Source organism: Nicotiana tomentosiformis, chromosome 1, assembly GCF_000390325.3.
Source record: "Nicotiana tomentosiformis chromosome 1, ASM39032v3, whole genome shotgun sequence".
Taxonomy (NCBI): Eukaryota; Viridiplantae; Streptophyta; class Magnoliopsida; order Solanales; family Solanaceae; genus Nicotiana; species Nicotiana tomentosiformis.
In genome coordinates, this window is record NC_090812.1 from 48,307,513 (window position 1) to 48,324,300 (window position 16,788).

Consider the following 16,788-nt stretch of genomic DNA (forward strand, 5'->3'; position numbering starts at 1 on the left):
TCGATTTTTAATTAAAAAAACTTATTCCAAAATACCGACCAAAGTTGGTCGGTTAATGAACATTGAATTCCGAGAATTCAACATTACCGACCAATAAAATAAAGACGCGCATGCATTATATATGTGACAAATAGAGTTTCCTAACAATATCTTTCTCGCAAGATTACGAAATTTTCTTTTCGTGTCAATGTCGTAAATTCCTCATCTTAATCTAAAAGAGTCAAGACCTTTCTTTCGGGTAATGGAGTTAGTAGTCATGGAAGATCGAGTTTAAATATTTGAGTGAATCATGATATTGACTGCACATTGTAATTACACTCTATCATGTCTTGTGGTCCGTTAATATCCCTATCGTTATTTTTATTGTTAAAGTCTCACATTGATTTAACGGCAGAATCTTTGGCCCAACTTTAAATGTGTTAGCAGGTTTTATTGGGCCACGTGGCTGACCCACCTAGCTCAGCTGAACCGCCCCATTTATCTTATAAGAAAATGGGGTTTTGCATGGTCCAGATGGAAGGATGCTCTCTAGCAAGCTGAGAAGAGTTTTCTTCATGTATCCATAATTCATTATATTTCTATACAGGGCGGAACTAATTTTTATTTTATACATATATTAGGCGTTCTTTCGCGTGTTTATCTGTTTTATTTTTTGAATATTTTTAGTAAAACTCCTGCTTCCGTCACTGCCTCTATATAAAACTGCTTTTTGGGGATCTTGGTTCTTGAATTGGTATGCAAGATGAGTACACGGACACAAGGATTGAGAATAAGTTGGATTTATGGATCAATCACTAATCAAAGAGCGATGTTTGATGAGTCTATCGGTCTGTTCTTAATAAGGGTAACTCAGTACGGTAAGTTTCTTTGAAAGAGTGACGACTTTCTGTCTTACCATTTTGCTTTGGTGCTTAAATAGTGATATCAACAATATAATGTTAATCTGGTGCATATTCATTAGGGAAGCCGTTAATATTGTTAAAACTTAAAAGAGTTGTATCACTTATCATATCAGCAGAGTGGAGACCTAATTTTATGTGTTTGTTTGGTTTGAACCTGTTACTACTTAATAAGATAAATTTTAAACTTTTAAAATTAAGTCATGTAGCAGTGATGATGCAACTACCCTTCTTGTCACATCAATTGTGTAATGTAGAAAATTATTTATTCATTAAACATGAGGAATAATATTAACTTAATAACTGTCAAGTTTTTAGGTTTGCATATCCATCAAGTGACTCATTAAGCTGCCATTCCATGTCATGAAGAGCCCCTTTTTCTCCTCTTGTTATGACGTTTTGGTTAGACACTATATTTGTTTTTTTTGTTTTTTGTTTTTGTAATCAGTAATAATTTTTTAAAAGTGCATAATCTTTAAAGAGAGATAAATCTTCAAAATGGTGCGTAATTCAACGACAAAGTTATCGAACATATACTGTCAAGTTTCATAAACAAATTAAAGATGAAGGTTTCAAATGGGAAGATTTTAAAAGCATTCACTATAACTATAACGAATATATGTTCTTAATTGAGACTAATTATTAGACGTAAAAATTACTAAATTACGAGAAAAATGTATAATTCTAAAACTTTCTACAATATGAAATATAAGAAAAGGGTTGGAATTAATAACATAGGGTTCAAAATCATATAAGCTAATTAATTCTCAATTGGTGCATTGATTTCGCTTTTAATTCTTTCAGTTTCTACTGTAAATATTTTGTTCCCCTTAAAAAATGTAAGGAAATGTTTCTTTTAGTATATATGTAGGACTCTAGCAAAGGTTGTGATTCAAAAAATTTCTTTCATTCCCTTATTTAAGATTTTTTTTTTATATTTTCAAAAGACAAAAACTAGCTTGATAATCGATAAGTTTAACTAATATCAATTCCACAAAAGAGTGAAAATCATGACGCTAGATTGTCTTGATTATTGACAAAAAAGAAAGGAAAAACATGATGCAAGAGTTGTGGATGATGCACAGCTGTTTTCTTTAATAAAAATACAAAAACTTTTGAGGTGTTAGTTGAGTCCCTTCCGAATACAATGCATCGACATAGGACAACATAGTACGTAATCTTTTAGAATACTATTTATTTCGTCATTTATCCAAAGAAAAGAAAGATGGCCTGTTTATTGCGGTGTCATAGACTCATAGTGGAATAGACATCCACGTAATTTAGAATTTAGAGTTAGTATTTTCATAATGAATGTAATCTTTTCATTGTACATATTTGGAATTTTTACTTTGGTATATGCATATATATTCAAGCCGAAAATAATGAGCTCAAACAAATCTAAAAAAACTAGTCCTAGGTCCACCTCTGATTATAAAAGAAGAAAAGGTATAATTGAGTGTGTGTATATATAGAGAGAGAGTGGTAGTCTGATGCCAACACGTACTTAGCTTAGCGTCCCAAATTCATGTGGCAATTTAGCAATCGAACTATATATCTCTTTGGAGTATTTTGATGAATTGGCTAAGTTGGCAATGACCTGACAAAATTGCTTTTTTTAATCAAAGGAAATAACAAGAACAAAAGAAAGAAGCATGTCCATGTACCTTTGCAGATGGACCAGCCTAGATAGGCAAGTGAAATTGAGATATGCCACAAATTCACTTCATATGTAATTTGATTGGAGAATCCACAATATAAAGAAGCTAAGGATTGCATATTTTTTCCCTAAAGTTTGAAAATCATATGTGCAACTTAGCAAAATTTCAAATAATTGTATTTCGAATTTATTATTTGGTCCGACCAATTTATTCCTTTGCATGTTGCCGTACCACTGCTTCTGCCTTTAACAACATTGATTCACTTCAAAGGTTTTGTTTATTTTTCCTTCTTTTATGCATTTGCTAAAAGCTTCTGTTTTCATTTGGGTGGTCGAAAAACAAAATCCTCTTTATTATGTAAATGTATTATTGTAGGAATCGAGAATTCATGTTAAGATAATTGAGTTTGAGTATAGTAAATGTTAGTATATAAATTTTCTATTTATCTTTAAGTATCTCTCTATATCCAAAATTGTGTATAATGTAACTGCAGCTATTTCACATGATTTTTTCAGAAAAATAAAACAAATCTTACACACTCTTGTAGTCCATTAAACATGCTATTATATGACCCTTTCACAGGAGTACAATAAAAAATTGCACATGAGATCTTTATAAAATTAATTCTTTATATTTAAATTGTAAGTGGGCATAGTAGATTATTTTATATGTACGCGTACCCGAGTCCGTATAACATATATAGATATCCACTCGTTTTTTCCGAGGAAATAAATCGTCTGCACGGTGTATTATTTGATACCATAGGCCATATGCATACGACGTGCTATACAAGGATAGATCATATGTGATATTAGAAATTTCGTAGTCTTTACATCCTTCAATAATCAAAACAAACACATTTCTCTGAGTCCCATTTGGCTTTGTCCAGAAATGCCGCCCAAAACATTCTGCTGACACACAATTACAGCAATCATTGATCATTCTAACACATGGGCAGCCAGAGCAAAGAATTAAAGACTAGAATGACTATTAGTACGTACTTTTGTGCTCGCAATATAGTTTACTTTAATATCTTATTTATTCCCATAATTTTGTGGATATACTATAGAAGTAAAAGTAAGGGTGTTCAAGTAGATTGAGGTGTCGACTTGATTAATTCTAATTCACGCTTAATAGGACTAACAAAGGATAAAGGGTTTCTTATTAAGAGGTTTGAATTCTGAGTATATAGGATCTCAATAGTTTCAACCAATTGTCAGCATGTTGACTATTGTTCAGTTATCTCAAAGAATTTCAATAAATTCGAAACTTCCAACACCCAGGACTACAAAATGAGGCGAAATAAATAAATAGATAAATAAATAGCTATACAAGTGAAAGAATCAATTATTAAAAGCTTAGAAAAGTTAAAAAGCCGATCAATGCATTTACGTGACCACTTCAAAAGATAAAAAAGTAAGTAGTACAAACATTGTACAAGACTGACTTTAACAAAGTAGAGTAAATTGTATAATGGTTAGCGTATCATAATATCATATCCTTTAATTTATTTTATTAAATGTTAGTTATTTTTTGAAAAATGTGAAGAGTATCTTCACGCAACAATAATTAATTCAATGTGACCAGCTTTTGCAAAAAGGCTTTGCGGATAAGATCAGACTCAGAGAAATAGTCTACTTCAAGGCTGCAGGGAGGACTACGCTCTGCAGTGGGCATCACTACTTATCATGTCAAGACGTTATTCCGGTTTGTTTTTGAATGTGATCAAAAAGATTCGACAAAAATCGGGTATACATTCGGAGAGAAGGATTAGTTCGTGTCTGGTTTAATGGCATAGTGCGATAAGTAAAATAGTAAATCATACATCCAGGTAGCGATCTTGTTGCACCATATACTTCAGCTAGGGAAATCCATAATCTGCACCTAAAAAAGAAAGATTTTTAGAAAATAGTGTTTGCGGCTAGGATTAAATTAGGATGTGGAACACTAAAAGTGTCAAGTTACAATGTTACATCACACAAACAATCAGTAATCCTTCTCGCATTTTCGTCTCAATGGCTAACTCTTTGTTCTAAAGTCATATCCTAATGGTGGGGGACCTGCTTAAAGTAAGATTGGAAAATCCAGAATAATGAAAAGTAAGTATACACTTTGAATCTGGAACTCTATTTATTTATGGTTCAAACTTTTAGATGGCTAATTTAGTACTCCACTTTCATAGAAGCCTGCGGTCAAAGATTTTTCTATAGTTCACAGTCTTCAACAAAATTAAATTACACTATAAAAGTTTGGTACTATTTCATCTTAAACAAAACTGCTAATAAGAAAAAAGAGAATCCCCATCATTGACTAATTGACAAAAGTATGGCACAAAGTACACCATAATGAAGTATATTCTTTTTGTAAATCACATGTTTGTAGAATAAAAATCTAAGAAAACAAATCAATGGCTTAGTTTTCATGTGGAATGAACTATGAAGCATGGTTAGCACCAATTTTTGTTTCTCTGAAAAAAGTGAAGAAATGCCAGAGCATGCTCCTTTGAAATTTGGCTCACCATCTTGTACTTTAACAATAATATTAAGTAGGAACATGGGATAAGGGAGATGGAAAATAACATGCATATATAAAGCAAATAGCCAGCAAATTATTCAACCTTTTAGCTACTTCCCTACCCCAAAGTATAAGATCTTTGTACTAATCTATTAGTTTCCTAGTTAGTCCAAGAACATAGGGAACACAATGAGCACATGAGATCAAGCTGAATTTCTCTGTAAGAATAAGCAAAAAGGGGTAGCAAAACTCTTATTCAATTCTCTATACACAATTCTTGAACCTGAAAAGACAAATATGGCATCATTGTGTATTCACAATAGATTTCCTCTTTTCTCAGAATATTAGTCTCGGTTTCATGCTAATAGAATAACCCAAGACCAACTAAAAACAAGAAGAACGGCGAGCTATGTGTATATATATAATATATGATTCCATTCTCTGTAACCAATTTAACAGATAACACATGCATTAGGATTCTCTTCCATGCTGTGGTGAACCTGGTAATATGTTTGCGCGGGAGGAGGATAATATGGCCTGTAGGGCATGGCCTGCATATGAGGAGGAGGATAATATGGTCGATAAGGCGGTACCATTCCAACCACAGCTGGATGATATTGTTGTTGTGGGAATGGAATTGGCATTGGCATTGGCTGTGGTTGTGCTTCTGCCTTCTTCTCTTCTTCCTTTTTGGGCTCGTCTTTCTTATTTTCGTCCTTCTTACCTTCTTCTTCCTTTTTAGGCTCCTCTTTCTTTCCTTCCTCCGTTGGAGCGCCTTCTTTCTTGCCCTCGCCCTCCTTCTTAGCCTCTTCTTTCTTCCCTTCTTCTTTCTTTGGTTCCTCTTTCTTCTCTGGCTCTTTTGCTGGTCCTACTGAGATTATGTGTGCTGGCCAAAACTTCCTCAATTTGCTTACTACACTCACTGGATCAACTGTCCCAATAATGGTTAATTTCTTACCTTTCATATCTATTGAGATCTCATCAATTCCTGCAATATCTCATCATAACATCCACTGGTTAATTTCATTTTGCAGTTTTTACATGTCACACAAAATAGCTCAATCAAACTCCACTGCCCTTCACTAAGGTGCAGTTTGAAAAAGAGAAAAGAAGGGCTTTAGGGACTTTTAACTAATTGAATTTTGTCTATATTGAAAACAAACTTTTGTAACAATTTTGTCACCAGATTTCAACTGTTATTGCACAACCATCATTTTTTCTTCATGTTTTGGTTACTTCTATAGCAAATTATTTTCTCCAAAGAGCATTAGGCCATTATACCAAATTAAAAATTGACTACTACTGAAAACAGTGCAGCAATGAAGTTGATAGAACAACTAAAGGCAAAATCTCTTAGGACGATATTAGGTAATGCTTTCGTAATCATCACTAAACTACATATATTTCTTTCTCTTTTTAAGTCCCATCACTGAAATCAACAATGTGGGCACTAGAATCCCAACCTACAATAAGCACTCGTTCATCACATATTCCCAAAGAAAGAAAATGGAGGCTGAAATGGAAAACAGCTTACAAACATGGTGGACCCACTTGACGTGGCGCCGCATCAGAATCGTCCTATTAAAAAATTGACTTCTCTTTTATTTATTTTATAACTTTTTCAAATTAGTAGAAAGTAGAATCCATTGTGAATGGCCTAGTACCTAATCCAAGTTGCAGAAACTAGCATGTTCAATATTGGATCCTCCTAATTCTTCAATAGTGAGACACCACCAACTCAAATGGTTTCCAAAAACTAAATTCTTTCCTTATTGCTAAAGACACACATGCTTTGATGCTCGTATCAAAAGCATTACTTGGAGTCGTTCAACTTGGTCTATTATGCATATACATATTGGTGAAAATTGGAAGATCAATAGTTTTTCTACTCCATTTATTGGTGAAAAATGTAAAAAATTTACTCCTAATATATCAATACCTGGAAGAGCAGAGACCGTCTTCAAGGCCTTGCGTTTGTCTCTGACATCGTGCACCTCCAAATTCAAGATAAATTTCTGCATAAAAAAATAAAAATAAAAAATAAAATCTTTGCAAAATAAAAGGTGAAAAACAGAACCAACAACCATAGAATAAGGGGGGAAAGAGGGAAGCAAAACTGAGAAATTATGGATCCAAGTAAAGATTAGCAGTGTTAGACTCAACAAAACAGAGTAAACAAATCACTACACAAAAGGATCCACCACCGACAAAAATTAATGAAGAAAAAGAATATTCAGGAATCAAGGAAAACTAAAAACTCCAACATCCAAAAGCAAGTATAGCATTTTTTTGTGAAATATTCCAAAAGTGGAATAGCAAAAAGGCAAAGTCTTGAGAAAAAGAAAGAAGAGAATCAAAAGGGGAATAAATAAAGAAATAAATGATCAAAGATACCTTCATCTTGCAGGCAGGATCAGAACTCAAATCGGAAGAAAAAACTCTAGAGATAGAAGGATAGAAATGGTGAAAGAGTAGTGCTTAGAAAGAGACAGAAACTGAGTATATGCTATAGCTCAAAAGAAATGGTGAGAGAGGATTTGACGGTAGAAACAAACCCATAAAAAGGAAAAGATTTCCGAATCAGAACAAAAAATGCAGAATAAGAGAGAGAAAGTAAAAGGGAGTTATGGGCAATGGTGGTATTATATTTGGAGCTACAGAGAGTAAAAAGAAAAGGTGATACTATAACAGTAGCATAAATTTGTTAAATTTATTCTGAAATGTTTGGATCCAAGTGGACTCTCTGCATGCTTGCTGATATTGCCTCGTGCCTCTTGGCTATGCAATTAGGTTCAGCAGTTCAATTAGAGTACTTAGTATTTTAAGATCCATCGTTTTTCGGTTTTTGGTACAACCAAAATTTGATTTTTAAATATTTGTTAAAGAATATCAAAACATCAATTTCGATGTTTGGTTAATGAGTCAAAATAAATGTTAACTTTGTCAAAAAATTGATAATAATGTTGAGAAATGAAATAATGTTTTGGTATTTTTGAGTATTAAAACTGATTATAAAGTCTAAGTGGTAAAACCGTAAAAGTATATTCATGAAGTAGTTATTATACAAATAGATATTGAAATAGTATTACTTATATGATCGTGATGTTTGCTTGAAGTTAATATTTGTTCCATAATCCAAATATGCATTTTCCCCAGGTAGAATGTGTACCAAAGTCAAAACATCTATGTTAAATTAGATTTTGGTATTAAACATTCTTAGTTTATTTTAGCTAAAATTACATATGGTAAAAAAACTGCATAAAGATACTATGGGTTTGAACTTAAAGGATTAATTTGTTTATTAGCTAAAAATATATACATTGAATAAAACTGCATCAAAGATAATGCGCCAAATATTTTGACGGTTAAAACATATTTAAATATTTTTTTAAAAATCCAAGCAAAAGTAAATTAAATATTTTTTTAAGCTATAACGATATTATTATTTTTTGTGGTCTATTATAGCAGTCTTATTTGAGTGGTCTCTAGATCAAAGTCCAAAACACAACCTCATATCAAAAACAACAGTTTTTTTTTTTTTTTTGAAGTTGTAGCTGCAACAAAGATAATGTTAGTAAAAAAGAACGTCACTGCACCACCAACTGTTGTTGTCGTTCACCCTCTTCGTGTTCACTTGCATACATTTGCATTTCTCTAGCCGAATGCTATCTGATCTTATTCATATATTACCTTTTATTATTTACAAAAAAAATAGGAGCGAATTTACCTTAAGCCAAACGATATCACGCTGCAACGCTTCGTGGGAAAATTTCATTAAATACACATATAAATAATATGCAAAAAAAATACAAATTTCTCTATAAATAATATAGAATGACATTGCTCGGTAAATCTAGATTGCTTAGTCCACTTGGTAAGGCGCTGCATTTCTTGAATTTGCATCAGGGTTCGAGCCCAAACTAACATTTTTTTGTTCTTTTAAGTTTTAGAGTCTCTTGGTATCTTTAAAAATGATTGATATGATCCAAAATATTTATTTTTAATGCAATGTTTTTTAAAATTTATATATTTAATTTTTAAATGTGACACCTCTGATAAAAAGCCTGCATACGCCACCGTTTGCACCAAGGTTTGGGGTTGCTTAAAAAAGAAAAAAAAAAAGAAAAATAAGTTGGCTTTAGATTTGTTTTGAGTTGGTGAGGTGGTCTCACATCCCATGGCTAGTAGATCGAAAATTTGTGTTACGTAGAGAGTAAGCGAAAAATACATAATTCACCCTGATACTAATCTAATTTTGCTGTATCCATTGACAGTGTCATCTGCTATATGGTTAATTTTTTAAATCAGTTGGAAGTGGCGGAACCACATTGAACCAAGGGATATTACACTATATTGAATCAACCGACACCCCTTCGCCGGAAAATTATACTATATTATTCGATAATTTTTTTTATTTTATATTTATTTACTATACGTTGATTCTCTTTGACTTTTCGATATATCTAATTATTTATATTTTGACATCCCTTGATGAAAATTCTGACTCCGCCACTGTCGGTTGGGAGGGGAAAAAATATGTCAAGGGAAAAATGCAGTGGTTTCCAACAATATTAATCCAAGATAAGGTGGTATGCAATAACTACGGCTGTAAAAATAAAGAGACAAAGGGGATCGATCTTTCTCATCCTTAGCTGCTAAATTCCTACTTGTCATTCTGGTCATAAAAGACAAGCGCCTGAACTATAAAGTCTTAACCACAGCTCTTAAGTTGAATTGGAAGAAGAAGGAAAAAAAAGTAAATAAAAGTTGAATTGTATTTGACATGAATATTAGCATTAACAACAAGTTAAAAATTTGTGAATTAAAAAGTTATTTCACTTGAAAACTTCTGAAAAAGTTTTTTAATATTCTATCACTATTTCATAAATTGAAGTTTAGTAGGGAATTTACCACCTGGTATTCAATTTGATCTCGGACCCGTACAAGTACACCTAACGTTCATGTCTTAAATTTGCGACTATTTAGCGAAGCATTTTCCCAAATACAAAATTCCGAACCAGAAAAATGACAAACATTTGTTTATTTTAAACTATATGGTATAAATAAAACTTGAATCGGTATAAGCAAAGTGTACTCTGCTTACACCATCCAATTAAAGAATAGAATTTCAGCCTCACCAATGTTACTCCTTCCTTCACTTTACTGTTTTCACTTTTCAACATTTTTTCCGATAAAATTAAAAACATTGAGCATGATATTAAAAAAACAGCTGAATAACCAATGAGGAGTGATAAATATGATAAAAACCAATCCCATCTGTCATATCTTTCATTCACATAAGATTTTCATGTTCATATATGATTAGAGTTTTGAAGTTAGGGTTTTATTTCCTTATAGGACTTGGGACAGAACCTATAACCGGCCTATATATTCATATATGGGGGCACATATGCTCTACTTGCTATTAGCTTTAAAGTTGAATTGTATGGTAGGAAATGGATGTTGGTCCATGTGTCATGAGAATAAAGAATCAACATCACTTGGTTAATATTACAATCTCCTAATTAATGATGTATTATTCCATCTCACCGATTTACCTGTCACCTCTTTTTATACATCTCCAAATTTTTGCATTACTTTTTATATAATATTTATTTCATTTCGTAAACATTATGCAGTTACTCTTTGAAAAGTCAGAAAATTTTGTTATTACGACTTTTTCCAAATATTAAATTTTTTTATCCAAAATAACTAATATAACCTTTTTTTAATGTATGTTTTAATATGAATTTTTTTATTTAAAATTTTTTAAGAAAATTGATCTCCTGATTACAAGAAAATTAAATGTTTATTATCTCCTCTTTGAATTCTGCAATTCTTAATTTTTCAGTCTGGAGTCAGTTTATTTTATATAACTTTCACGTCGAGAATTTAAATTCATTTAACTATTTAAAATTTAAACTTTTGATGACATTTTGTTTTATAAAACTAACAATTTAAAAAATAATTTAATATATTATTATCGTAAATATTGATTAATAAGTTGAATTAATGTTTAAAATCTGTATCCGGTCAAAAAGATGGAAAAAGGAATACATGCAAACTACTAGCCTGTTTGGCCAAGCTTCTCAAGAGGCCAAAATTATTATTATTATTTTTTCTCAAAAGCACTTTTTTTTCCTAACTTGAGGTTTTTGGGGGAAAAAATTATTTTTGGTAAGAAGCAAAAACAGTTTCTGAGAAGCAAAAATAAGTAGTTTCTTCCCAAAAACAGAAGCAGAAGCAGTGTTGACTTTTTTTATTACCAAAAATACCCTTAACAAAATATAGTATATACCAAAATAATTGTTAAACCTAATACTTAGGATATTAGTGTATAAATATCTTTTATTATTTTTAGGATAGCTTTCTAATATATAGTGACTTTAGGGGTGAATGCTTTTATATTTGTTGAATGATTTTTAATATATTTAACTTATATTAAACGAATTAAGTATTTTTAAATTTTATTTTCATATTTTACTTAAATAAAATAAAAAGATTTAATTATTGCTTATAATAACAAATTTTTAAGATTATTTATTTACTTATAATATTAACTATTAAGCAAATCTATTCATGTCCTTATTCGTAATTTGATACTTAAAAGCACTTTCTGAAAAATTTGGCCAAACATAAATTATTGTTCAAAGGTGTTTTTCAGAGTGATTAGTCAAACACAAACTGCTTCTCTGCAAAATTACTTTTTTCAAAAGTATTTCTTAAAATAATTTGATTTCTCTAGCTTCGCCAAACAGGTTATACGATCTAATGACCTTGAATTGCCAATGTTAGGACTTTTGTCTATTATGTTGAATGAGAGAAGCAAACAAATCCAATATGTCTTCTCCTTGCTGTTTTTGGAATGTTTCCCTTTTCCTTCAATGGGTTTTCTTCCTTTACACCAGCCATTTATTTCTTTTCATTATTTCTGCTTTCTTACTTTGAGTGATGGAGATTAGAAATTTGTGGTTGCCATAAAAGTACAACTACTAAAGCACGACTTAAAAGAAACTCTTGTTGGTATATATAATAGAAGTAGTATTATTTTGGAACCATGATCCCTAATTGTGTTTGCTTTACACTTGTGTGATCAAATTGGGATGCATGGAGTATTATTTGGGCTTTTAACAAATTTGGCCAGTTGGCTGAAAATAATTGCAACTCCTAGTCTAATACATAAAATATATATACATATTTTGTATATATATATATAAAAAATATACATTTACCAACTATTATTTTGGAGGGCGGGTATACAATATATATTTGCCATATTATTTAGCAATTCAATTTCATATGTGCTTTCTGATTCAAAATGACTATTTTCTAGAGACTTTTTCATATATATATATATACGAGATTTTAAACTTATTTATCGGTTTCTCTAAGTTTTCCTATTTACAGAACGTAACTAAAGTTTTTTACAAAATATATAAAAATCTAATCAAAATATACAACTTATCAATAGCTTAAATAAATTTTTTGTACATATTTCAATCAAAAACTACAATTTGTATACAATCATGTTAGTTGTATATATTCTGTATGCTATTTCTACACCCGACATACAAAATATATACAATTTGTTTATATCTTCTTATTCGAGTTTCAATATGAAATTTCAACCAAAACTACCTTGAATCTTCGCCAAATTCTCTCAAAATTGTGATATAAACTCCAAATGATATTCCCAATCATTTGTGATAACACCTAATCCAAACAAGTAACAATTTCACAAAATTCGATTTTCAAATTCAACGTGTCTAAGCGTTTTAATAGTTGTCAATAAGTTTAAGCTCATGTATACATGATTTAATTCGATTTAAAGTTAATTATACCATCAATTAGTTTCAGTTTAGTTCCAAGCGCTACTCTTGTAGACACATAAAAAAAAGCTTTTGATAACCCATTTTGGTGCTTCACGTACGCATTCTATGGCTTTGAACCAGTTGAATAATTTTTCTTCACCATTCTTCAAAGCTCTGAGCATGTTCATCTGCAAAAGCCGAATCGAAGAGGAACTGAGAGAAAAATATCTATTTGGCAAACATCACAAGCAGATACATGGTCTATCACTATCTGTTTCATACCAGACCAATAGAACAATTGCGAAAGCCTTTTGAGAGTGACAAGTTGGCCTCAATGCCCTCTAATTGGTGAGTCATGAAAGGTTGCCAATAGTTGTTGCATGAGTGAACCATGATCCCCTATGTAAATTTTGCCCTTATTTCTCAAAACTCCAGCTATGTAATGATATATATGAGGCCCTTGAGTAGTCATTGTTCCCTTAGGGATTAAGGCAGTTGCATGTGTATCCCCTTCATAGCTATTACTGTCTTCTTGCATCCAAGTAGGAATTGTTACACTAATGGCCATGAACTCAGCTACATTAGGCAAGGTTTCACCTTCTTGACCTTCAAACTGCCTTGAGAGTGCATCAGCAACTCTGTTCTCTGCCTCTTTTTTATACTGAACTTCATAATCAAGCCTCTATGGTGTAGTTAACCCCTTATGTTGAATGGCAGTGGTTACTCTTTGTTCTAAAAGGAATTTGAGGTGTGATGATCAGTTCTTACTATAAAATATTTATAATACAAGTAGTGCCTCAATTTCTCTACTGCATTTAAAAGAGCCATGTATTCTTTCTCATAAATAGATATCCCTCTGTGTCTAGGAGCAAGTACCTTACTCGGGTAAGTAATGGGTTTCTCTTTCTGTAAAACACAATGCCTATGCCATTATTGCTAGCATCAGTCTCAACTATAAAATTTTGAGAATAATCAGGTAAAGCCAAGACTAGTGTGTTAGTCATGGCTTGTTTCAGAGCTTCAAAGGCAGTTGTAGCTTCCTCATTCCACCTGAAGGCTTCCTTCTAAAGTAAATCAGTCAATGGTTTAGCAATGACTACATAATTGAGCACATATTTTCTGTAATAGCCTGTTAACCTCAAAAATCCTCTCAACCCTCTCAGGTAGTAGGGGTAGGCCAGTCTAACATAGTTTTGACCTTCTCAGGATCAGTAGAAACTACCTCATTTGAAGTCACATGCCCCAAGTATTCCATCTTTGATTGCCCAAAGGAACACTTAGACTTATTTGCATACAAGGTCTGAGCTCTCAGGATTTGGAGCAGTGTTTCTAAATATGTTAGGTGTTCAGGTCGGTATTTACTATATATGAGGATGTCATCAAATAATACCAACACAAATTTTCTGAGTATAGGCTGAAAAACTTTGTTCATCAGTGCTTGAAATGTAGCTTGAGCATTGGTTAGCCCAAATGACATAACCTTGAATTCATAATATTCTAAGTGAGTTCTAAATGCAGTTTTGTAAATGTATTCACTCCTCATCCTAATTTGGTGGTAACCAGTCCTTAGGTAAATTTTAGAGAAAATTACTTACCCATACAACTCATCTAGCAAGTCATCAATTATTGGAATTGGGTACTTATCTTTGATGGTTATCTCATTAAGCCCTTTGTAATCCATACAAAATCTCCAAGTCACATCTTTCTTCTTTACTAGTAAAGCTGGTGAAGAAAAATGTGACTGACTATCTCTAATGATCCCATTAAGCATCATTTCCCTCACTTGTTTCTCTAGCTCTTATTTTTTTTTAAAATTATACCAGTAGGGCCTCAAGCCGACAGGTGCAGATCCTGGCTTGAGTGGAATTCTATGATCTATGGCCCTAGTAGGAGGTAGGGATTTAGGCTCAGCAAAAACATCTTGATAGGTGATCAACACCGACTCAATTGAGGAATCAATAGACTCTTCCTCTTTTGTTGTTGCTGCTCATACCAAGAACAAGTGTGCCATGAGAGTTTGCCCTTTATTTATCAATTTTTCCATAGTACTTCCACTAGTTAATCCTTATTGCCCTTGCTGGTTGATGCCTTGTAACATCACCTTATTGATTTTTTTTCCCAATGGTAGAACATTTCTTTTCATGATCAAACTTAGTTTGATTGAACTTCTTCATCCAATCATTGGCAAGGACTATGTCACAACCTCCTAACTATAATATCCTCAAGTTTTCTTCAAAGAATTTTCCACCCAGCTTCCAACTAAACTTAGGACAAACAAAGTTGGTATACATATAATTACCATCAACCACTATTACTCTTAGTGTATTAGCAAACACTGGTGTGTAGCCAGTCTCCTTGACAATAATCTCGTTAATGAAGCTATGTGTACTCCCCGAATCCACCAATATAGTTAGCTCATTTTTTTAACCACTCCTCTCACTAGTATAGTATTGACTCCCATATTAGTACTAGACAAAGCATTAAAGCAAACAGCCTCCAGTATTTCCGGCCTTATGTCTAGTTCAATCTTTACCTCACGTAGTGGTTCTTCCTGTATAGTAGTCACTCCATCCACTTCTCCAGTCAAGAATTGCAGTTGTTTGAATTGACACCTGTGACCAGGACCAAACTTTTCCCCACATCTGAAGCATAGTTAATTGGCCATTCTATACTCACACACCTCTGGAATCAGTCTTAAGGGACTATGTTTGGATAAAGCAGTGATCTTGCCCAAGTCACACCTCAAACTGGGGTTGTGAAGCGGTCGATTGCAATAATAATACCTAACTAGGAGTCGGGATCGAATCCACATGGAGCGTAGATGGGATTAGTGGTATGTAATTGGTCTAAGCACGTAAATTGTCTAAGTTGCACTTCCACAAACTTTGTTTTGATTTTACTTCTAAAATTATACTAAGGATTGCAATTGAAAAATATGAACTAGAGAAGAATGTTTTTGTTGTTGTTTTTCAAATATGTAAACGATCTAGGGCTGTGACTTCCACCTACGTGTTTGCCTAATGGGTTATGCGCTTTAGAGTGAGTTTTGTTGGTCGGGGTGTATTATAGCAATCAACACTCAAATACCCACTCAATACCTATCGGTAAGAGAGTGGTTTTGCCTTATTTGGCTTTCTCAAGTCCAAATGGGTATTGAACTAAAAGTTGACAAATTGCTCAAGTCGGGTTTTAATATCTCTAGGTTCAACCCTTTAATTTGGACTATCAATCTCTTGATTTCATCCCAAACTCTTATTAGCCAAGTTTTTCTAGACTAAGTCTTTCTTTCTCATGTAGAGACTAAGTCAAATATGCTTGAATTAATGTTTGCAAACATTAATTCTACAATTATAGCAAGAACGAGGCTAAATAATACACACCCAACCATAAACAAGCCCTAAATCAAACACCCATTAGGTTCCCACACTAGGGTTGGGTCACAACCCCAACTAGAAATTTAGCTACTCATAGTGGGTAATGAAGAAAATAAAGAAGAAAAGATGATAAAACTCATATTGAATGATTAATACATGAAAATCCAATGTAAAATCAACAATATAAGCTAAATTTTCCTAAAAGAGTAAAGAAAAATGGCTATAGACTTTCTGGTATTCAAAAATTAACCTAATTTATACACAACTAAAATTTTCGGACAAAATTGCCCTTTCGGAGGTTCTGCGGCCGCACAATTCTATATGCGATCCGCACTTTGCTTCAGCTCTTGACAGGAGTTGGATCTACGGCTGCACAGTTCTGCACTGTAGCCGCGCCTCTTGAGTTATGCGGACCACAGAATTCTGGGTGCGGCCGCACATTGCTGAGTGACCCACACTAGGGTTGGGTCACTCAGCAATTCTTGCTGGGCTTGGAGTTGGAACTCTCTGAACCATGACTTCTGCGGCCGCA

The 16,788-nt window shown here is 32.8% G+C and overlaps 1 protein-coding gene across 1 annotated transcript; it reads right to left on the reverse strand.

Annotated features, from left to right (window-relative positions):
* Positions 1 to 5,298: 5,298 nt before the first annotated feature.
* Positions 5,299 to 7,865, reverse strand: LOC104110042 (heavy metal-associated isoprenylated plant protein 39-like). The gene is made up of 3 exons (XM_009619459.4): positions 7,466 to 7,865; positions 7,011 to 7,086; positions 5,299 to 6,059 (listed from the first exon to the last, which is right to left on the reverse strand). The coding sequence occupies exons 1-3, from the start codon at positions 7,469 to 7,471 to the stop codon at positions 5,524 to 5,526; spliced, it is 618 nt and encodes a 205-aa protein (XP_009617754.1). The 5' UTR covers positions 7,472 to 7,865; the 3' UTR covers positions 5,299 to 5,523.
* Between the last annotated feature and the right edge of the window lie 8,923 nt (positions 7,866 to 16,788).

Coding starts and splice junctions, on each gene's coding strand:
- LOC104110042 (XM_009619459.4), bottom strand. Junction 6,060..7,010: donor GACGGTCTCTGCTCTTCCAG/GTATTGATATAT, acceptor GAGATATTGCAG/GAATTGATGAGATCTCAATA.